Genomic DNA, 19,284 nt, shown 5'->3' with positions numbered 1-19,284 from the left:
GACATTACAAAGATTACTCACAGATAATATGTCTGCAGTATTACTAAAAACAATGTCATAGCCTTCATTCAAGGTTGAATGGGAAAAAAAAAAGTTGGGAAAAAAAAAACAACTTTTTGCGTTTCGTGAATTGGGCTTTAGACATCATCTGTGAAATAATTTCATTAAAATAATAAGATTAGAAGAGATGATTGTTTGTCCCATCAGGTTTATGAACTTTCTTTTAACCATGCACGTTTTTGCAGCCCTGTATGAGCAATGAGTGAGTCAAACACAAATCCAGGCAAGTGAGTACACATCATCTCAGCTCAAGCTACAAAGAGCATTCTGCTGGCTTATTATACTCTATTCCTCCAGGATTCCATGAACATGAACTTAGTTGGCCTCTCAGTGCATTTCATGCATGGTCAACAGTCATTGGTCAGCTTCAAATGGCAATAATTATAGCGACACTACTGATCAATGGGCTGTACTGTAGTTGTTTCTTAAACAAATAAGACTTGGAAAGTAAACATGATTTATTGTTTTGGCTGGCCAAAAATGTAATAGTACTACTTTGTTAATGCCTGTCTGAACACTCCAGTTTCTGGGATACAATGAAATTGTGGTCATCAGTGGCGGGCGGTGGATTTGTGACCTTGGCGTTGAACACCCGAAATTTTGCAGGCTGACACTGTGAGGGCCAATATTATTTAAAAAAAAGAATAAAGAATAATACAGTATACTATATACAGTATATCTGTATGTTTCTATTCTACTTTCTTAAAATTCTGCCCCACGGCCATGTACCATATGCAGCCATTGTTACCAAAAACATGACAGTCACGGAAAACGTTTAAATAAAAAACAGATGAGACATTCATTTCTCTTCCTCAGTCAGCCATTGTGGGCGTAACCTTTCATTTGTTGAACAGTTTGGCTCTGATCAGCTAAACAGAGGACAGAAAAATGCAGATGAGGCAAATTAGTTAAAAAAAAAATCCCCTCCATTTGCCAGTAGTGTATATGTAACATGGGCTTTTGCGCATGGGACACTGGGACTACTACATTGCCATGGCAACACATAGAATCTGATGATTCCATGATTTAAAATAATCCTGCAAATTGTTTAAATGTAATTTTAATTGAAGACTGAATTAAATTACAATGAAGTAGACACTTGTGTGTGTTGCTTAATCAAACCTGCAAACATTATTTTGTCCACTTGGGGCAGCATCATTTGAATATGACATACTGTATCTCCAAGTCAATGTAAAAAATATGACATATTTCCACTCAGAACAAAAAATGCTGCAAGGTTGTAAAAAGAATAAATGCTAGTGGGTGAAATTGGATAAAAACAGAAGACTAATGCATGGAGAATCTGTTGGCCTCTACTCCTAAAACACATCAGTCCAACACACACACACACACACACACATGCATGTGAACGCGTCTGTTTGGAGAGTACAGACACAAGAGAGGAGGTCTGGGAATGCTGAGGAGGGTAGAAGCGGGGAGGGGATATGGAAAGTTGCAACTTCAGTGCAATGTAGACCACATGCTATGAGAAGGAATGCATGCGTGTTTGTAGGCGAGCAAAGGAAAAGAAGAGAGAAGGGGACAGGAGGTGGAGGAAGGACGCAAAGAGGGAGGGATTTCAAGTAGCTGCAGCGTGGCTTGCTGCATGTCTGAATGAAAGAACCTCTCTCTCTCTCTCTCCTGCTGTCTGGATGCATATGGCGTCCGTTGGCTGCAGCTAGCGAGCACATGTCCCGAGAAAACAAACCAGGACCAGTCTTTTTATTTTTAAAGATGGAAGACAACATTTGTCTGAAGTAATATTTCCTTTTTTTGCAATGGTTTGAACCTATTTTGAAAAAAGGTTGGATACCATGTGGCTGCTTATGTAAGGATTGCAAGTGTTTTGTTTTTCATTATTTGTCATTTTGTGGCATGGGAAACTCTTGTCAAGATTGAAGATCAAGGGCTGAACTTGAAAAAAAAATTGGGACCAACATCTATACATAAACTTATTGGGCAGATGCACAGCAGATATTCATAAGAAAGCTTTTTTTTAATCATTAGAACAATTTATCATGTAGAGACTCCTGGGTGTACCATTGATGCACACAATCAACTGTCAATGTATTTCACTGTAACGTTAGTGAAACATTTATATTCTCACATGAATCCAACTCACGTTACAGTTGTGTTTTTATTTGCATCTAACTTCACATACTGTAGCATTCACAAGCTATACTGACACATACATAAGTCCAGCACTAGACATTTTAACCAAGCTCAGTGCTAAAAAAAATGACCCCACCGATATGCACCCGAATCCAACTTCACAACTTCCTCGCTCGCCTTCTCCTCACCACGCTGCTGCTGCTCATCCAGGTGAGGCGGGGGTGTTGTCATCCCCAGTGTTTGGACTACAAGCCACCGTTCGAGCCCCGGCAGCCACTGCTCTTCTGCAAGAACTACTCCAAATTTGGATGCTGTGATGAAGACAAGGATTATGAGCTGTCGGTCAGGTTTTACACCATCATGGAGAACTTTGATCATTCGGGTTATGTCACCTGTGGAAATTACATCCGCAGCATTCTCTGTCAGGTAAGAAGAGTGTTTTGATTCAAGGTTCAAAATTCAGTTTAGGGAAGTGGGCTATATATTAAAGGTGCTATCACTCCTTGGCTCCAAATTACGCATTTTTTACCCCTAAAAATATAAGACAACCACCACTAACAAACACATGTTACCAATAGTGGTTTACATACACATAGACACAGTCCCAGAGAAATATCGACAGTTAGCAGTCACAGTACTTTTAACGCCTACGGTATTATTGTAACAGTCAACCTGGAATTATTTGTGTTATTTTAGTTGTAAAAGTGGTATGCAATCTTTTTTAGGTGCTTGGGTACCTTTTTTCATGAGCACTTTAAGCATCTGGAGCTCGAGTTGCATTACTGCATGCTAAAAAATGAATAAAATCTCTATATGAGACACTTAAAATGTACCTGAATAAAAGATGCGGGCTTTACAACATGAACTATGAACTATAAAATATTGAATATCAAGTGTACCGTATGTAAACATCCCTCCTTGTTGACTTGCCAGACATGTTTCGCAATCATGATCACCATACAGTGGTCATATGGTTAAAAAAACACCCCTAAGATATCACTTTTCTTCAGAACTTTTGTCGTAGAACGCTTACTTCTCTGACCCTCTCCGTCACACGGGCTACACAGAGCCCCAATCATTCTGTTTTGTGATTAAATATAATCTAATATTACTGAAAAAAATACCATCAATTCTGGACTTTAAGCAGCTATTTTCTTTCAACTTGTTTAAAAGAAGATGCAGCTAATTTGTGGCAAAAAGAACTACAGTTCCCATGATGCTAACAGTGTAGAATTTGTGAATTAGAATTGTAAAGTGGACACTAATATTACGTTTTCAAGTCTTATCCAGTGATTGTATTTTAAGTATTAAATTACTAAATCGTCTGCTTGGACTGCGGCAACTGTTAAATTCTGACCTTGAGTCCTATCCGTGATAAAGATGCTGGGAACACAGAGTGTAGGTAGGATTGCAAGGTTTATAATGTGTCTTTTTGCGTAAATATCGTGGATACATGTGGGGTACCTACAAGCGTGGCCTACATATGTATGTATGTACAACATCTTATGGTCCTGTGCCCTCAATCGTATTTTCAAGTAATTTTCTGTAGTGTCAGATCAATCATAATCCTAATCATAATGGTCATAATAATAACACGGGCTACTGTTGTGGCCACAACATGCCAAGCAAAAATACCTAAAGTCACGTCCTGAACAGATATATTGCAACATAGAGATTATTTATGCCTTAAATGGCTTATTTTTTCTGATAATATATTGGTTAATACAAGTGTAAAGGTGACTGTAGGGATGCTATTTCATATCTGGGGGGCTCTAATAATGTTAAAAATCATCGTGAGGATAAGCGGTAGAAAATGAATGAATAAACGAATAATTTCTTGATTTTTTTTCTCTAATTAGTGCATCTTTAGGCTACACAAGTGGTTAGGGCCCAAGCCACACAGCTAGGAAACCCAAGTTCGATTCCACCCTCGGCCATCTCTGTGTGGAGTTTGCATGTTCTCCCCGTGCATGTTTGGGTTTTCTCCAGGGACTCCGGTTTCTTCCCACATTCCAAAAACATGCTAGGTTAATTGGCGACTCCAAATTGTCCATAGGTATGAATGTGAGTGTGAATGGTTGTTTGTCTATATGTGCAATCTGTGATTGGCTGGCAACCAGTTCAGGGTGTACGCTGCCTCTCACCTGAAGACAGCTGGGATAAGCTCCAGCACCCCCGATAAGCGGTAGAAAATGAATGAATGAATGAATTCTGAATGAATTCTACTTTGGGGAAATCTGGAACCAATTACCGGCGATAATCCAGAAGGACTGTACTGCAAATGTGCTGATGAATAATTGATGAAAAAGCACAGTCACTTATAACATCTACCAATGTGATATTATAGAAACAAAATTTACAATATCTAAATTTGGGTTTTATGACAATGAGCTTCATGAAAAATGTCACTTGCACGCTTTATCATCACATGAAACCACTTAAGATACAGTTTGCATGTGTGACCACATCAAATCATGCTTTGAAAAACAACAAATGCAGGATGTTACCTTTCAAGTGTGTTCATTCTCACGAAGGGAGGGAATGACTACTTTAACGTCCACTTCACTGCAACCTCAATGACAGCAGACGTGGTCTGAACCAGCAGTTATTTTTCACAACAATGACTCATACTGCACCAGTCTGCTGTAATTTCCTTGCAGTGGACGAGCAAACCTATTAAACGTCTGTCCATTTATACCTCGCTACATTTAGATCTCTTTTCTGGGCTTAGTATTCCTTGTCCTTGAGGCTAGCACTCAAGCTCCCATGTCTCAGTGAAGCTTAAAACTCGCCCCACCTACCAATTGCATAATTGAGTGCAACTGATTAAGTGCAACTCAAAGTGTAACAAATGTAGTATTAATTAGAAGGTGTGTATGATAAGATCACATAGATAAACCACCCAAAATATTTTCTCACTGCTAAAGTATAGGTTTCTATCGCTGCCGTAATTACAGTCTACTCTCAAGGCAGGGTGTTTCTTGAGTGTAATGACAGCACTGCTACGCTTTTATGACTTTCAAAGCTTCAAAAAAGTCATTTCAGACTTAAATCTGACTTGCGCTTAATCTGCGTTTTTTTACTTCTCTTCAACTTTTAGCCTCATTTATTAGATCTGTGTTTGTCATTGTCATCTCCCAGGCTGATGGTTACATTTAAGACGGACGAGTGAGGTCAAGTTGGACTACTGCCTGCATACTTTCTTTTGATAAAGCCGCCTTACTGAGACTGTCTGTTCCGGCTGCACTGTGGGAGCCTCCAAGCATTGATATCAATGACAGAGTGTGAGAGAGAAATAGACCCCCCCCCCCCCCCCCTTCAAACTTAATGGACCAAACAAACATCCTCTTCCTCTGCTGGCTGCATGGGACAGGATAAATCAATTTCCTCTATGAGCAGAAAAGCAATAAAGAGATTAAATAAGATAACAAATATACAGTATTGCCAGAAAGGTAAATTGATATGAAGAAACAAGTAAAATCCTCTACTGTACTATAAATATGTTCAAAAGGTTGTTGTGAGGCAGGACCAGACTGAGGTCCTGGATAATGAGAGTTGGTTATCATAACAAGTAAAGTAAAATAAAGAAATAATACTTAATAATAAAAGACACTAGTTTTGTTATTTCCATACAGTAAGTACACTGGCTAGTCTACACATTATTTACTACTACATCTGCTGCTTTAGTAGCTTTTGGTCCTTCAAGGTCACAGTAGTATCCAGTCAAAGTGTTAACAGACAGCTTTGGTTAACAAACAGCTTTGGTTAACAGACAGCTTTGATTAACAGACAGTGTAAACAGTACTTTTTTTTGATGAAGTATGGAGATGTAAATCTGATATGTATTTACTGCAATCTGAACGGTGAGGTTACATACTGTATATCCGACCTATATGTTATCAAAAGGTATGCTTTGAGAAACTTGTAGGCAACTTACGATGTAGGCAAACGTTATTCTTGTCATCTGAAAAGTATTTTTTAAAATGTCAGTGATACGGTTGCCGTCAATGTCCCACCCATCACTCCTGGCTGAAATCATAGCAAACACGCTAAAGGGAGCACACAAGACGTGGCAAAGATTGTGACGTCGTGCTTTTGCGTTCACATTGAAAGGTCGTATTATTTTGGTGCAGTGAAAACCACATAAAAACGTATTTTAATAACAAAAATCAGAACTGGGAAGAAGAATTGGAGTGTGAACGTAACCTAAATAATACAGATGAACATTCATTCATTTTGTACGGCTTATCCTCCCTCACGAGGGTCGCGGGCGTGCCAGAGCCTATCCCAGCTGTCTTCGGGTGAGAGGCGGGGTACACCCTGGACTGGTGGCCAGCCAATCACAGGGCACATATAGACAAACAACCATTCCAAAATGGACAATTTGGAGTCGCCAATTAACCTAGCTTTTTTTTTTTTTGGAAAGTGGGAGGAAACCGGAATACCCGGAGAAAACCCACGCATGCATGGGGAGAACATGCAAACTTCACACAGAGATGGCCGAGGGTGGAATTGAACCCAGGTCTCCTAGCTGTGAGGTCTGCGCGCTAACCATACAGATGAACATGTAAGAATTAATCAAGAACAAACAATTACAGCAAACAAAGCCATATTCCAAACCAAGGAGTCGGGGAACACAAAACGAAAGTCAGACAGATCAAACAGAAACCGACCCATAAGAAAGGACAAAAAAAGGAAGCAGGAAATAAAAACAATGACTACGAAAAAAACAAAGAAAACAATGAAACTCCCAAAACTCTTCTGAGTGCGGCCTTACACTTTGAAAACCCCTGCTCTAAATAAAGGACCTATTTGTATTTTGTTATCATAATACAATCTGGCTTTTTATATGCACTGTTAAACATGACAGTGCACCAAGCCAAAAGCAGTACTTAGTCATTCCCTTTGGAGTAATGAGTCGTGGAATATGGGCTTTTGTTCTGAGAATAGATTCTGAGCTAAAAACCACATAATGGTTTGGATTTTGCGTCTTCTTGTGCCTTAAGTTCAACCTTCTGGGTGTGGCCGAGGGAGCGGTTGTGACTTAATAACCGGCTGGACCTTGTCTTGTATCCATTTATACCAGGTTGCATTTACACAAGTACACGTGCACACGCACACAAACGCATACAGGCTGTTTAACCAAAAATCTGGCTGGACTTTAGTGAGGCAGCTGCAGGGGAATAAACACACACATGGTTTATTTATTGTATATGGATTCCTAACTCAACTCCTCAGATTAGCATTAGCTTTAACAACTTTACAAGCTTTCTGCTTTTGATGAAGCACAAGACACTTTCATCACTTTATGACGCAAACAAGTTTGAAGTTTGAAAGTGAGCGATTTTTGGGACATGCTCTCTTTCGCAGTCTAGTGGAATAAAAACATCTAAAATACACATTTAGATATTTTTCTACCACAGCTGTTTGCGGTGTTCTGTTTGCATAATTTAAAATAAATAGCATAATAAAGTCATTCATTCAGTCATTGTTTTTGCAGCATGAAGCCAAGTTTTCTGTTGCAAACTGATGACATCAGTGAGTTAGGTGAAAACAGTTAAAGAGTGAGTTGCTGTAAATATACCACATGTGTGCATTTGGTGTACTTCTCACCGGGAAGTTGTCAGCTCGCTGAAGCACTGAAAATGACTACTGCTGTCAAAAGTCTGGACATGCTGCAATACATTTGTTGGGGGTTGGGCGAGTTTTCATCTTTGTTCTTCATCTTACAAAAAACAACTCTATGCGGGGAAACAAGCCTGCACAAAACAAGCCTCATGTGGATCGGTGTAGAAAACACTGATCGGCCTGATTAGTCCTTGTCTGCATGTGTGCTGGTGCTGATGTCATTGTCATCATGTCTCTTACATTAAAAACATCATTTTTTCGCGGGGGTGCTGGAGCCTATCCCAGTTGTCTTCGGGCAAGAGACGGGGTACACCCTGGACTGGTCGACAGCCAATCACAGGGCACATATAGACAAACAACCATTCACACTCACATTCATACCTATGGACAATTTGGAGTCGCCAATTAACCTAGCATAATTTTGGAATGTGGGAGGAAACCGGAGTACCCGGAGAAAACCCACCATGCATGGGGATAACATGCAAACTCCACACAGAGATGGCTGACGGGGGAATTGAACTCGGGTGTCCTAGCTGTGAGGTCTGCGCGCTAACCACTAGACCACCGTGCAGCCTCAATTTGAATTTGAATGACCTTAATCGCAACTGTCTATTCTTCTCATCTTGTAGTGTGTCTTTTCAGATTTCAGCTTCTAAGTCAGTGTAATCCGCCCAAAAGGCCTTCAGAATCAGTGGTGCTGGCGGATGTCACTTAAACTCTATTCGGAAAAGGGGGCTGTTTCTTTAACCAATCAGATTTCAGATTCGCCTCAAAGGGCCAGCTAGGTGACCAGTAATGACGTCAGCATTTTTCAAGGAGGAATTGACTTGGTGTCAGACATTCATAAAAATTCATTTTCAAAGGGGGACATTTCTGGAAAAGCTAAACATCGTAAGGCGAAGTGGGCCAACTCCAAAGCTCCCAAGCTAGTCTCAGTCTCAGACCAGTGCTTACAAGTGGTGCTGTATAATTCCCTTATGCTAGGAGTCCACTGGGCCACTGGAATGTCGGAGGAAACCGGAGCACCTGCAGAAATTTTGCAAACTCCCCACAGAGATACCTGAGGGTGGTTTGAACTCAGGTCTCCTAGCTGTGAGGCCTGTGCACTAAACACTCGTCCGCCATGCAGCCCTACAGTCAACATACATTTCATAAAATAATTAAAGTGTGTAATTAATAAAGATTTTCTAATCCTGTGCAGGTGTGTTCTCCATATGCCGCCCACCTGTATGATGCAGAAGATGCAAACACACCCATGCGAGTTTTACCCGGACTGTGTGACGACTTTTGTCATGACTACTGGCACCAGTGTAGATACACACTGAGCCTCCTCCTGGAGGACCTAGGGAACCCGGGGCAGTTTGCAAATCTGACCGCCACAATAGAAGACGATCGAAGAAGATTCTGTGAATTTCTGGAGCTAAAAGATAAACAATACTGCTACCCTAACGTCTTGACAAACACAGGTGAGTTTGTATTATATGGCTCAGGTTCAGTTGAAATCAAACATGCAATGTGGAGCCATAACGCATAATTAATGAGGATGAGCCGGTACAAGCACGCTTTCACATACCTGTAATTTAATCCCAGAAAGAACGTGGCAAAATATATGCCTGCCTGAACATCTGCTCACCAAAATGTCAAATTATGTTAACATGCAACAACGTGTGTTCCCGTGATGCCAGCAATCAGCATAATTTAGTTCTCCCTCTCCTCTTGTCATCTCCAGAACTAAATGTTAACCTGGGTTTAGTGCAAGAGGATTCTGAAGGCTGTCTGGAGTTATGTTTACAGGAGGTTGCAAATGGACTCCGCAACCCGGTGGCTATGATCCACGCAGATGACGGAACACATCGTTTCTTTGTGGCTGAGCAACTAGGCTACGTATGGGTGTATCTGGCCAACGGCTCCAGGATCGACCGTCCTTTCCTCAATCTCACACGCGCTGTATTGACATCACCTTGGGCTGGAGATGAGAGGGGATTCCTCTGCATGGCCCTGCACCCCAGGTTGGCACTGTCAGATCACACAAAGTACACTATATATATAAAACACTATATATATGTATATATGTATATATATATATATATATATATATATATATATATATATATACAGTACAAAATAATTTGGACACCCTGTCATATCCAAAGCACTGAAAACTAAAAGATCGAGCAATAACAGTCTTTTGGAAGACACGTGTAGGATTCTTTATATTAATATTCCTTATTCCCAATAGTCAGATGGAGGGGTAGGATTTAATAAGCTTTGCTTCTTCCTACTCCTTTTGGACATGTGGAACTGTGAACTGATTATGGGATGCACTCAATTGTAATCTGATGCATGTTCAAATGAAATAAAACCATTACCATTAGCAATATTTTAGTACTTAAGAGCATAGTCTACGACCTTCTAAATATATATTTTTAATATAGTAATATATATAATATATATATGTTAGAGCCCTCCAATACTACTACTACTACTAATACTACTAATAATAATAATAATAATAACAATAATAACCTTCTTATTATTATTTATCTTTCATCTTTTCCCTTCAGGGGGAAAATAATAATAATAATAATCTAATTTGTCTATATGTGCCCTGTGATTGGCTGGCGACTAGTCCAGGGTGTACCCCGCCTCTTGCCCGAAGACAGCTGGGATAGGCTCCAGCACCCCCGCGACCCCCGTGAGGATAAGCGGTAAAAAATGAATGAAAGAATGAATGAATGAATAACAACCTATTACCTTACAATGTTATACAATAATTTTCTACAAGAGAGAAATATGATCTTAAGGGGAAACTAAATTAAACAATTTAAACAATTATTTGCTAGAACAATGCTAAAAACCCACAGCATTTCAGTATATGGAAAAATTTGAACCGCAAACTGTTTAAAAGTGCATCATTTTGTCAATTGCAAAATTGTGTGTATTTAGGTTCACCGCAGTCAGAAAGGCCTACGTTTACTACTCGGTGTCTGTCAAGAAGGAGGAGAAAATACGCATCAGTGAGTTCACACTGTCAGCATATGATGACAACCAACTTGACCACTCCTCAGAGAGGTGAGAAGGGAAAAACACTCTACTGTAAGTACTGTATACAGTATATGTAATGTAAAGTATATATGGAAATCCTAAATATTCTCTTTCACTATGGTCTTCTGCAAATGTATTCTCTTTTTCTTTACTACAGAACCATCCTTGAAGTGGTACAACCCGCGTCCAATCATAATGGAGGGCAGCTTTTGTTTGGCCATGACGGATATCTGTACATCTTTATTGGAGATGGTGGTCGAGCCGGGGACCCTTTTGGAAAATTTGGTAACTCGCAGAACAAGTGAGTAGTATCCTTCCATTATTATAAATACACCATATTTTTCAGGGGCACTTGAGGGAGATACAGTATGTTATTATTTTAGTTTGAAACTGTTTATTGTGACAAATTACTAAATGCCTGTGCTTCATTCAACCAAAAAAAACATAATTATTAAAATTACCATTACTACGCTTCCTTTAAAATGTAATCCTCCTATATAAATATAATTTTAAACAACATTTAAATAAGAATTTGAGCGTTTAGATTGCGGTATTGAAAAAATGCTCAACACTTACATATAACAACAGTTCAACCCTTGGATGTTATTTAGAAGACAGGATAAGTGCTCCATACTGTGTTTTCTGTAAAAGCTGTACATATACTTTACTCAGCAAAGTAGTTTAATAAGCAGTGTTGAAGGTTCCAGAATGTCATTTAAGTTGACAAAGCCAAACCCTTTTAACTTAGCTTTGTGATCAGGATTGACTGCAGCTGATTGTTAGTCATTGGCAGCATGAAATAGTTTTTTTTTGCAGTGTTTGAGCCGAGTCATTTATCTGTAAATTACAAGAACACACATTCTTTTAAGTATCACTGAAAACATATATTCTATAATTTTAACCCGAGAAAAAAATGTTTAAAAGCAAATCAGTGTAAACAACATGTGATAAACAGCATTAAAGCCACAGCATATATGAATATGAATGTCATCATCCACTCTGAATGAGTCACTGTATCTTTTGGGTCAGTGAACAAAGTAGAGAGAATGTGTCATATACAGTTCCAAATATGTTCCATCCTTACTAATCAAATGCTACTTTGAAGTCCGGTACAATGATTTGATGTTGAGTCATAATCATAATTGATAATCATAATTTTGTATTTTTTTTTTTGTGGTGATTCCACCCAGAAAGTGCGTGTCCAGACAGCCAGAGTATAGCTGTCTCTGAGCGGTAGTGTTGACACGCAGTTTAACTGTGCTGGGAATGAGAGAGGATAAACTTTGCCAAGTCTAATATTGACACTACACATTGCGGCCTGCCACACTTTGGTATTTGTGGGAGGAGGGGCATTTTTAGAGAGGAAAGAGGTGGGTGCAGTCTACTTAATGAGCTGGTTAATTAAAGCTATGGAAAAGCGAGATGGGGGAGATGTTGAATGGAAAGAATAAAATGTTGACTGGGTGAAGTTGATGGCAAAGATGGACAAGGCAAATTGTTTTAAATCAGAGAAATGCGATGCAGAGGCAAGATGGCCGCCATCAAGCCTCATTGTATATTTCCACATTCACTCTTACACTAACGCTCTACTTTCCGTAGGTCGACTCTCCTTGGCAAAGTGCTGCGAGTGGATGTCAATAATAATGATGATGGCGCCCCTTACAGCATCCCTTCAGATAACCCATTTCTGGGAGAGAAGGAGAGCCTTCCAGGTACAGTCTTATATTTTTTGCACATATTTTCCTGTCTTTATGTAACCTTGTCGCAAATTTTCAGAATATTTTACATTTGTATTTGTAGAGATTTATGCTTACGGTGTGCGCAACATGTGGCGTTGCTCTATTGACCGTGGTGACCCGGAAACAGGCTTCGGTCGAGGCAGGATGTTTTGTGGTGATGTAGGCCAGAACAAATATGAGGAAGTCGACCTCATCTATAAAGGTGGGTTGAATTACTTTCTTTCAAAGTCTATGTGCCACCCCACTATGAATTATGGTAGATTATTGGTTCAAATGTTTTTCTGTAATACTGTTATGTAATTGTGTCAGTTTAACTATGTAAAAATTCAGTGAAATTAGTAAATAGTGGTATGTATAATAAAACTGTGTCACAGTGTCTGGTTTATTTTTAAACTCAGTTGTAAACACAAATTAAGTGTTGCATTATGAGGAAACCAAAAGTCTAGACTGTTCCATTAACACACCCAATGGCTTTATAGGAGGCAACTATGGATGGAGGGCAAAAGAAGGCTTCAACTGCTATGATCGCAAACTGTGTCGCAACTCATCTCTAGGTAGGTATCATTTTTTCAATTTATTCCTACAGTAATCATTTGACCTAAAATAAAAAGTGATGGGAATTTTGCGGCTTCACTCTATCACTGTTTTTCAAAAATATATTAATTAATACATTCTGCTGGTTTATATTGTCAATTTTTTTTATTTTTAATAGTAAAAATGGCTAATTGAACTAAAATACAAATATAAGGCATTCAGAAGACAGACACGATAATATGTAGTACTCTTACCGGCACTAGGTGTCAGTAATGTTACTGTAACATTTGGTGAGACACGCAAACACCAGACTTGATTGCCAGAACAATAACGTTTAATGAAAATCCTTCATAAAAACATGAGCCACTGTTGTGGCCGTAACCCATGACAAGCTAAAACTCAACTCTGAACCCCCGACGTTGCTTCTTGCCCGCCACTATGGAACATGTTTATAGTAACACACACAAGCAGAAGTCGTATTTACATCTTAAGTGGCTTAATTTCTGTTATTATAGCTACTATGTTGGGTAATACGAGTGTACAAGTGATTATAGGGGTGTTGTCTTATATCTAGAGAGCTTTAATGAGAGCCGGATTGTTCATCACTACCGTAGAATTCACAATCTAGAGCTTTGTAAATAGGATTTTTACCATTGTTAGAGCCCTGTTGTCATGAAAGATCACCCCAATAGTCACCTGTACACCCCTAATTTGTTTACACACATTGCTCAACTGTAATGCAGGGTATGGAATCACTGCAGGGACACAGGACAACATTTATTTTATTTATTCTAAACTTGAGAAAGTATTTCAAATAGCGTGGGGAAGAAGGACAAAGAAGCCAAAAACTTACCACATCCACACGGAACGGGAGGAGAATTATTTTTCACTCAATCATGTTGGACATACCGTGGTTGACTACATGGCAGTGTGGAGGTAATCTAAACTAATGTCAGATCTAATCAATATAACTTTATTGACACTTGTGTTATTTAGATGACATCTTGCCTATCTTTGCCTACCCACACAAGTTGGGCAAGTCAGTGACGGGTGGATACATCTACAGAGGTTGCCAGATGCCCAACCTCAATGGACTCTACATCTTCGGGGATTTCATGAGTGGGTGTGTGCTTCTGCCTTAATCCACAGTGAAATATAAAAATATATCTGCATTCTGACAAGCCACATGACAAATCTGTGTTGTTGCATGACTGAATGACTTTCTAGGCGTTTGATGTCTTTGAAGGAGAATGTGGCCACAGGTGAATGGCTGTATAATGAGATCTGTATGGGAAGAGACCAAACCTGCAGATTCCCCAAACTCATCAACAGCTACTATAAATATATCATCTCTTTTGCAGAAGATGAAGCAGGTAAGGGCATTTTTTTCTGACATAATGAGGGTGTGCACATATTAATTTCTGGTTATTTGATGACTTTGGCATGTACACGTCAGAAAAAGTTATTTTTCTGCCCTTTAATACAAAAGCAGGCTGCACAACGGCCTCATTCCAAAAACATGCTAGGTTAATTGGCGACTCCAAATTGTCCATAGGTATGAATGTGAGTGTGAATGGTTGTGTTTCTATATGTGCCCTGTGATTGGCTGGCGACCGGACCAGTACCCTGCCTCTCGCCCAGAGACAGCTGGGATAAGCTCCAGCACCCCCTGCATTATTGAATAAAGTATCAAACAACATAAAGCCACCAACACGTATATAAATATGTTTTCTATAAGAGGCTCTCTAGTGAGGATAGGTGGATGTTTTTTTTTCTCCTCATCTTTTAATGTCCGTCTTTTAATGTGTCCTATCCTCAAAGGTGAATTGTATTTTCTTGCCACGGGTGCCCCAAGTGCAACAGCCAGAGCGGGAGTCATATATAAGATAGTGGATCCCTCCAGGTAACCACTCTAACACACATTCAGTGATGTCAATGTATTTGTTATGGAAATACTGTAGCTGATTTTAACATATCAACACAGCATATCTACCTGTTTTTGACACATACACCATGTATGTTTATTACAAAATTCATTTGAACATGCATCAGATTACAATTGAGTGCATCCCATAATCAGTTCACAGTTCCACATGTCCAAAAGGAGTAGGAAGAAGCAAAGCTTATTAAATCCTACCCCTCCATCTGGTACTTTTACAATCAGTAACTGTTACATTTGTTCACTTCTTGCTTTCCTAATATAGTTTAAGTTTTTTTTTTTTTTTTTTGTCCCGTACCGAAGTACAAGGTGATATGACCATCCAATGACATAATGGGTACCATAGTAAGTGTCAATATAGTGATATATATAGCACATCATGACTGGTTCAAGACTCTTCATCCTTGTATTTAGCAAACATGAACTGCTTGTATTGTTTCTTGAATTTGCTCATCGTTGTGCATTGTTTAATGTGGTATATAAAACACGAGTGTCTCCATCTCTCTGAAAGGCGAGCTGCACCAGGTAAATGTGGCATCAAACCCTCACCAGTGAAGATAAAGGGAAAACTTATACACTTCCACCCAAAAGAAGGTAAGCTAAGTGTACACTCAAAAATTCTCATACACTCTTTCCTTTTTGTTTCATACGGTTTGCTTAATTGTGCCGCAGTATGCATTTGATTGTGTTTGTCATTGTAAAGGGTCAGAAAATATCCAACACAATCTACAGTATCCCTTTTTGTTGGGATGCTAGTCCATATTTGCTCTTTTTTTTATTTCGGCAGAATTTGTAATCAACAAGAAACCGACCACCACGCCTGTTCCAACCACAACCACAAGGAAACCCCCTCCAACCAGAAAAACAGCCCGAAAAACTACAGCATCCACTCCAACAAGAAAAGCATTGCCCCCGCCACCAACATCTACAAAGATTAGAAAACCGCCAACACAGACACCGACACCAGCAATAAAAACCCCATCAACAACCGCCCGGACAACCTTGGCTGCCACCATGGTCAAAGCCACACCCACTGGTAGGCTTTCTGGTACACCCGACTCCCAAAACAAGTCTGCTGTTAGGACTAACATCCAGCCCACCAGTCCAGGCGTGCACCTCTGTGTCACACCAGCCGTTTCCGTCTGTTCCACTCTAACTTTACTCTACATGTCATTAACACGTTACTAGCTATTTAACATTGTCTCAAAAGATCTCCTTGCTTATGGCTGACGGCATCTTTTCAGTTGGTTTTCCTGATGATAAGATGTGATTATTATGGTTGGGCTCTAATATGCTTTTTGTTGCTTTTGAAAGTCCGTTGTTGTCTGTCTGGCTAACAAATAACTGGAAGGTTATAAAACTGATGCTATGCCATTACGTCTGTCTACAGGCTTGGTCTAGTCTAAGTATGTAGATCTACTTCAGTCATTCAAAATCATAGATAATTGATGGATATATATGAAAATACAGATTTTTTTCATTTTAAACAGTTTGACTTGCACACAACTCAATAAGTCAATACTTTATTAGTATGCAACATGAATATGCAATTTTGATTGTGTTCCTATTATGTTCTCATGATAAAGTCAGGTTTGTCTTTAAAGATGTTGCTGTAATTCAATTCAGTTGCAGTGTAATTGATGAATTAATTAATTTATTGATTATTAACAGTGTGCTATTCTTCTGCTGGTACAAGAGATTGAAGCATGCTAGAACATTTTGTCCTTTTTGTGTTGAGATTTTCATTAGTTTAATTTAAACCGGTCATATTGGTATTATTTATCTGGAATGAATTGAATAAATTAAGTTTGATCAGCCCCAGTTTGGACATTGATCTGTGTGTGTTTACAAATTCTACATGTCGTTCGACGCTATTGTAACTTGGAAGTGATGTCATCATTTTTTTTTAAAAACTATGTGTATTCAAGTAAAGAGGGTGATTCTGTCTCTCCCTCAGGTTATCGCTCAGCTGTCCACACTGCAGCCTTCTCTGGGATTCAAACCCCAACCACAACTTCAACAAGGAAACACGTGAGACCCCACCCTACCCCCACTCCCCGACCTTTAATATTACCACAGCCGCATGCTAATTATCCTGAGCATCAAAGATTTACAACACCACGGCCGCCGTATTGGCCAACAACCTTGAAGCCCCAGAGGCCCCCAATAAGCACCACTCAAAAAAGCCAACAGGAAAAGCTTATACTTGTAGATAAGACACACAACACAGAGGAAGGGGAGGGCAACCAAGTGAATAAGAGGCCCAGAGTAGGAGGCAGAGGTTATGGGTACAAGAGAGTAAGGATAGGAGGTAGAAGAGCACGTGCTGGCTCGGTCCGACTGGTAAGCACAGACGGTTTATCAGACAGAGGCAGAGTGGAGATCTTCATCCGTGGGGAGTGGGGGACTGTCTGCGATGACCTTTTCACCACCAAGGCCGGTACCGTAGTGTGTCGGCAGCTCGGCTTCAGAACAGCACTGGCGGTGATGAAGAGGGCCGGGCTGGGACAGGCAGATCGCAGTGTCAGGATCTTCTTGGATGACGTGGAATGCGAGGGTGGGGAAAGTTCCCTGCTGGAGTGCAAGAGATCCAGAGTTGGAAAGCACAACTGCTCACACTCAGAGGATGTGGGGGTGATCTGTGGATAGAAATGTTGGAAGATGTGAGACAACATCAGAATTAAGAAGGAATTTCACTTATCATGGTCGGGTATAGTAGATCAAATTAACTGTGATAAACGAGGGATTACGGTCCATAATACCATAAAAGTAGTGTACTTTAGTGTAAGTATAGCAGTATAAATGTACTCCTAACTGAAGATTAGTCAACACACAGCTATTATTGTCAAATAGCTGGCAACACAAGTGAGAATGAAGATTTGTGTCTTGTCTATCATCAAGTAATTTCGACATGACTTGTGTACTTATAATAATAATACTTATTATAATAATAATAGCGGTGTGTTGACTTATTTTCAGAAGGCAGGAAACATATATCTCAGTATTGATCCAAATACTATAAAAAAACATATTTTCAGAAGGCAGGAAACATATATCTCAGTATTGATCAAAATACTATAAAAAATTTTAGACTCTTCCCCAAAAAGTTCTTATATTCAGGTGAGTACAGGATATTTGTACAGGAATATCTACCCAATGTTGATGTTAGTTTACAGTATTATGATATTAGATGATATCACAGTGGCTATTTCTATTTTTATACTATCAAATTTCAGCAGGAGTATCTTCTGAACCTTTTTTGATAATGTTCATATTGTACTGAATGTAAAATACAACGTAAGAAAAACGAAAATGCTGGACATTGTGTATCTTGAATGTAATTTGCACACTGATTTAGGACACAGAGTGTTTGTGCGATTAATAAAGATATCAACTAATCTGGTTTTGTTCCCTCTTTAATTTGTTGTACCAAATACATTCTCAGTAATTTCCTAGAATTAAATAAATTCCATTAAGTATACATTGCTCAGGGGCATTTATGACTTGGAAAAACATTGCAGTTCCAGACAGCAACACATGGGAGAGCCAAAGCACTGTGTACTACTGAATACTGAATGTAGCTGCATTAGCATGTACTGACCCAGATTCCTGCTTGGTAAAAACATCTGCTTTTGTGATTCAAAGATGCAAATAATTATTTTATATTTGTTTTAGTGATTAAACCCTAATTATCACAGAAGAGACACTGAGGCTGCCAAAGAAAGAGTAAGAGCTAGAAGGAAAAAAGAAACAATAGGAGAACAAATGTCTAATTGCTTGTATAGTATTTTGTTTACACGGACTAAATAAATAAAGTGAAAGACCTCAGATGTTAAATGCAGGGAGAGATAGAACACCACAAAAGGACATCTTTGACCTTTAAAAGGGACCCATTATATTAATTTTTCAACCCTTTGTATTGAGTTGTGGACTCCTATAGAGCAGCTACACACAACATCCCGCACAGAAAACTTTTTAGATTTTTCAGAATCTGCACCAATGGCTGTATTTCCTTTTGATTTGTGCTTCCTGCCAAAAGGGTCTGTTTTAATTTATTCCACCATGGCACGCCCACTCAAAGTGCTCCCTAACTATGAACCATATAAAGAAGTCCGCCCCACTGTGACATCACAAAGGAACAGTTTTACCACGCCTTTTCAATCCGATCATTTTGAGCCATCCCAGACTTCTTTTAGAACTCACTTCCAAATGCGCAAACATCATTAT

General features: G+C 39.3%; 1 protein-coding gene across 1 annotated transcript; it reads left to right on the top strand.

The window, feature by feature from the left end:
• The first annotated feature begins 1,523 nt into the window (after positions 1–1,523).
• si:ch211-136a13.1 (HHIP-like protein 1) lies at positions 1,524–18,401 on the top strand. Its single transcript, XM_058080780.1, has 14 exons — positions 1,524–2,598; positions 9,002–9,266; positions 9,530–9,809; positions 10,747–10,872; positions 11,003–11,146; positions 12,445–12,557; positions 12,646–12,786; positions 13,064–13,138; positions 14,115–14,241; positions 14,346–14,491; positions 14,940–15,021; positions 15,569–15,651; positions 15,845–16,093; positions 17,015–18,401. The coding sequence occupies exons 1-14, from the start codon at positions 2,299–2,301 to the stop codon at positions 17,704–17,706; spliced, it is 2,823 nt and encodes a 940-aa protein (XP_057936763.1). The 5' UTR covers positions 1,524–2,298; the 3' UTR covers positions 17,707–18,401.
• The last annotated feature ends 883 nt before the right edge of the window (positions 18,402–19,284 follow it).

This window comes from Doryrhamphus excisus, chromosome 8 (genome assembly GCF_030265055.1).
Source record: "Doryrhamphus excisus isolate RoL2022-K1 chromosome 8, RoL_Dexc_1.0, whole genome shotgun sequence".
Lineage (NCBI taxonomy): Eukaryota > Metazoa > Chordata > Actinopteri > Syngnathiformes > Syngnathidae > Doryrhamphus > Doryrhamphus excisus.
Note: the sequence above shows the minus strand (reverse complement) of the source record. Positions and strands in the feature narration are given on the sequence as shown.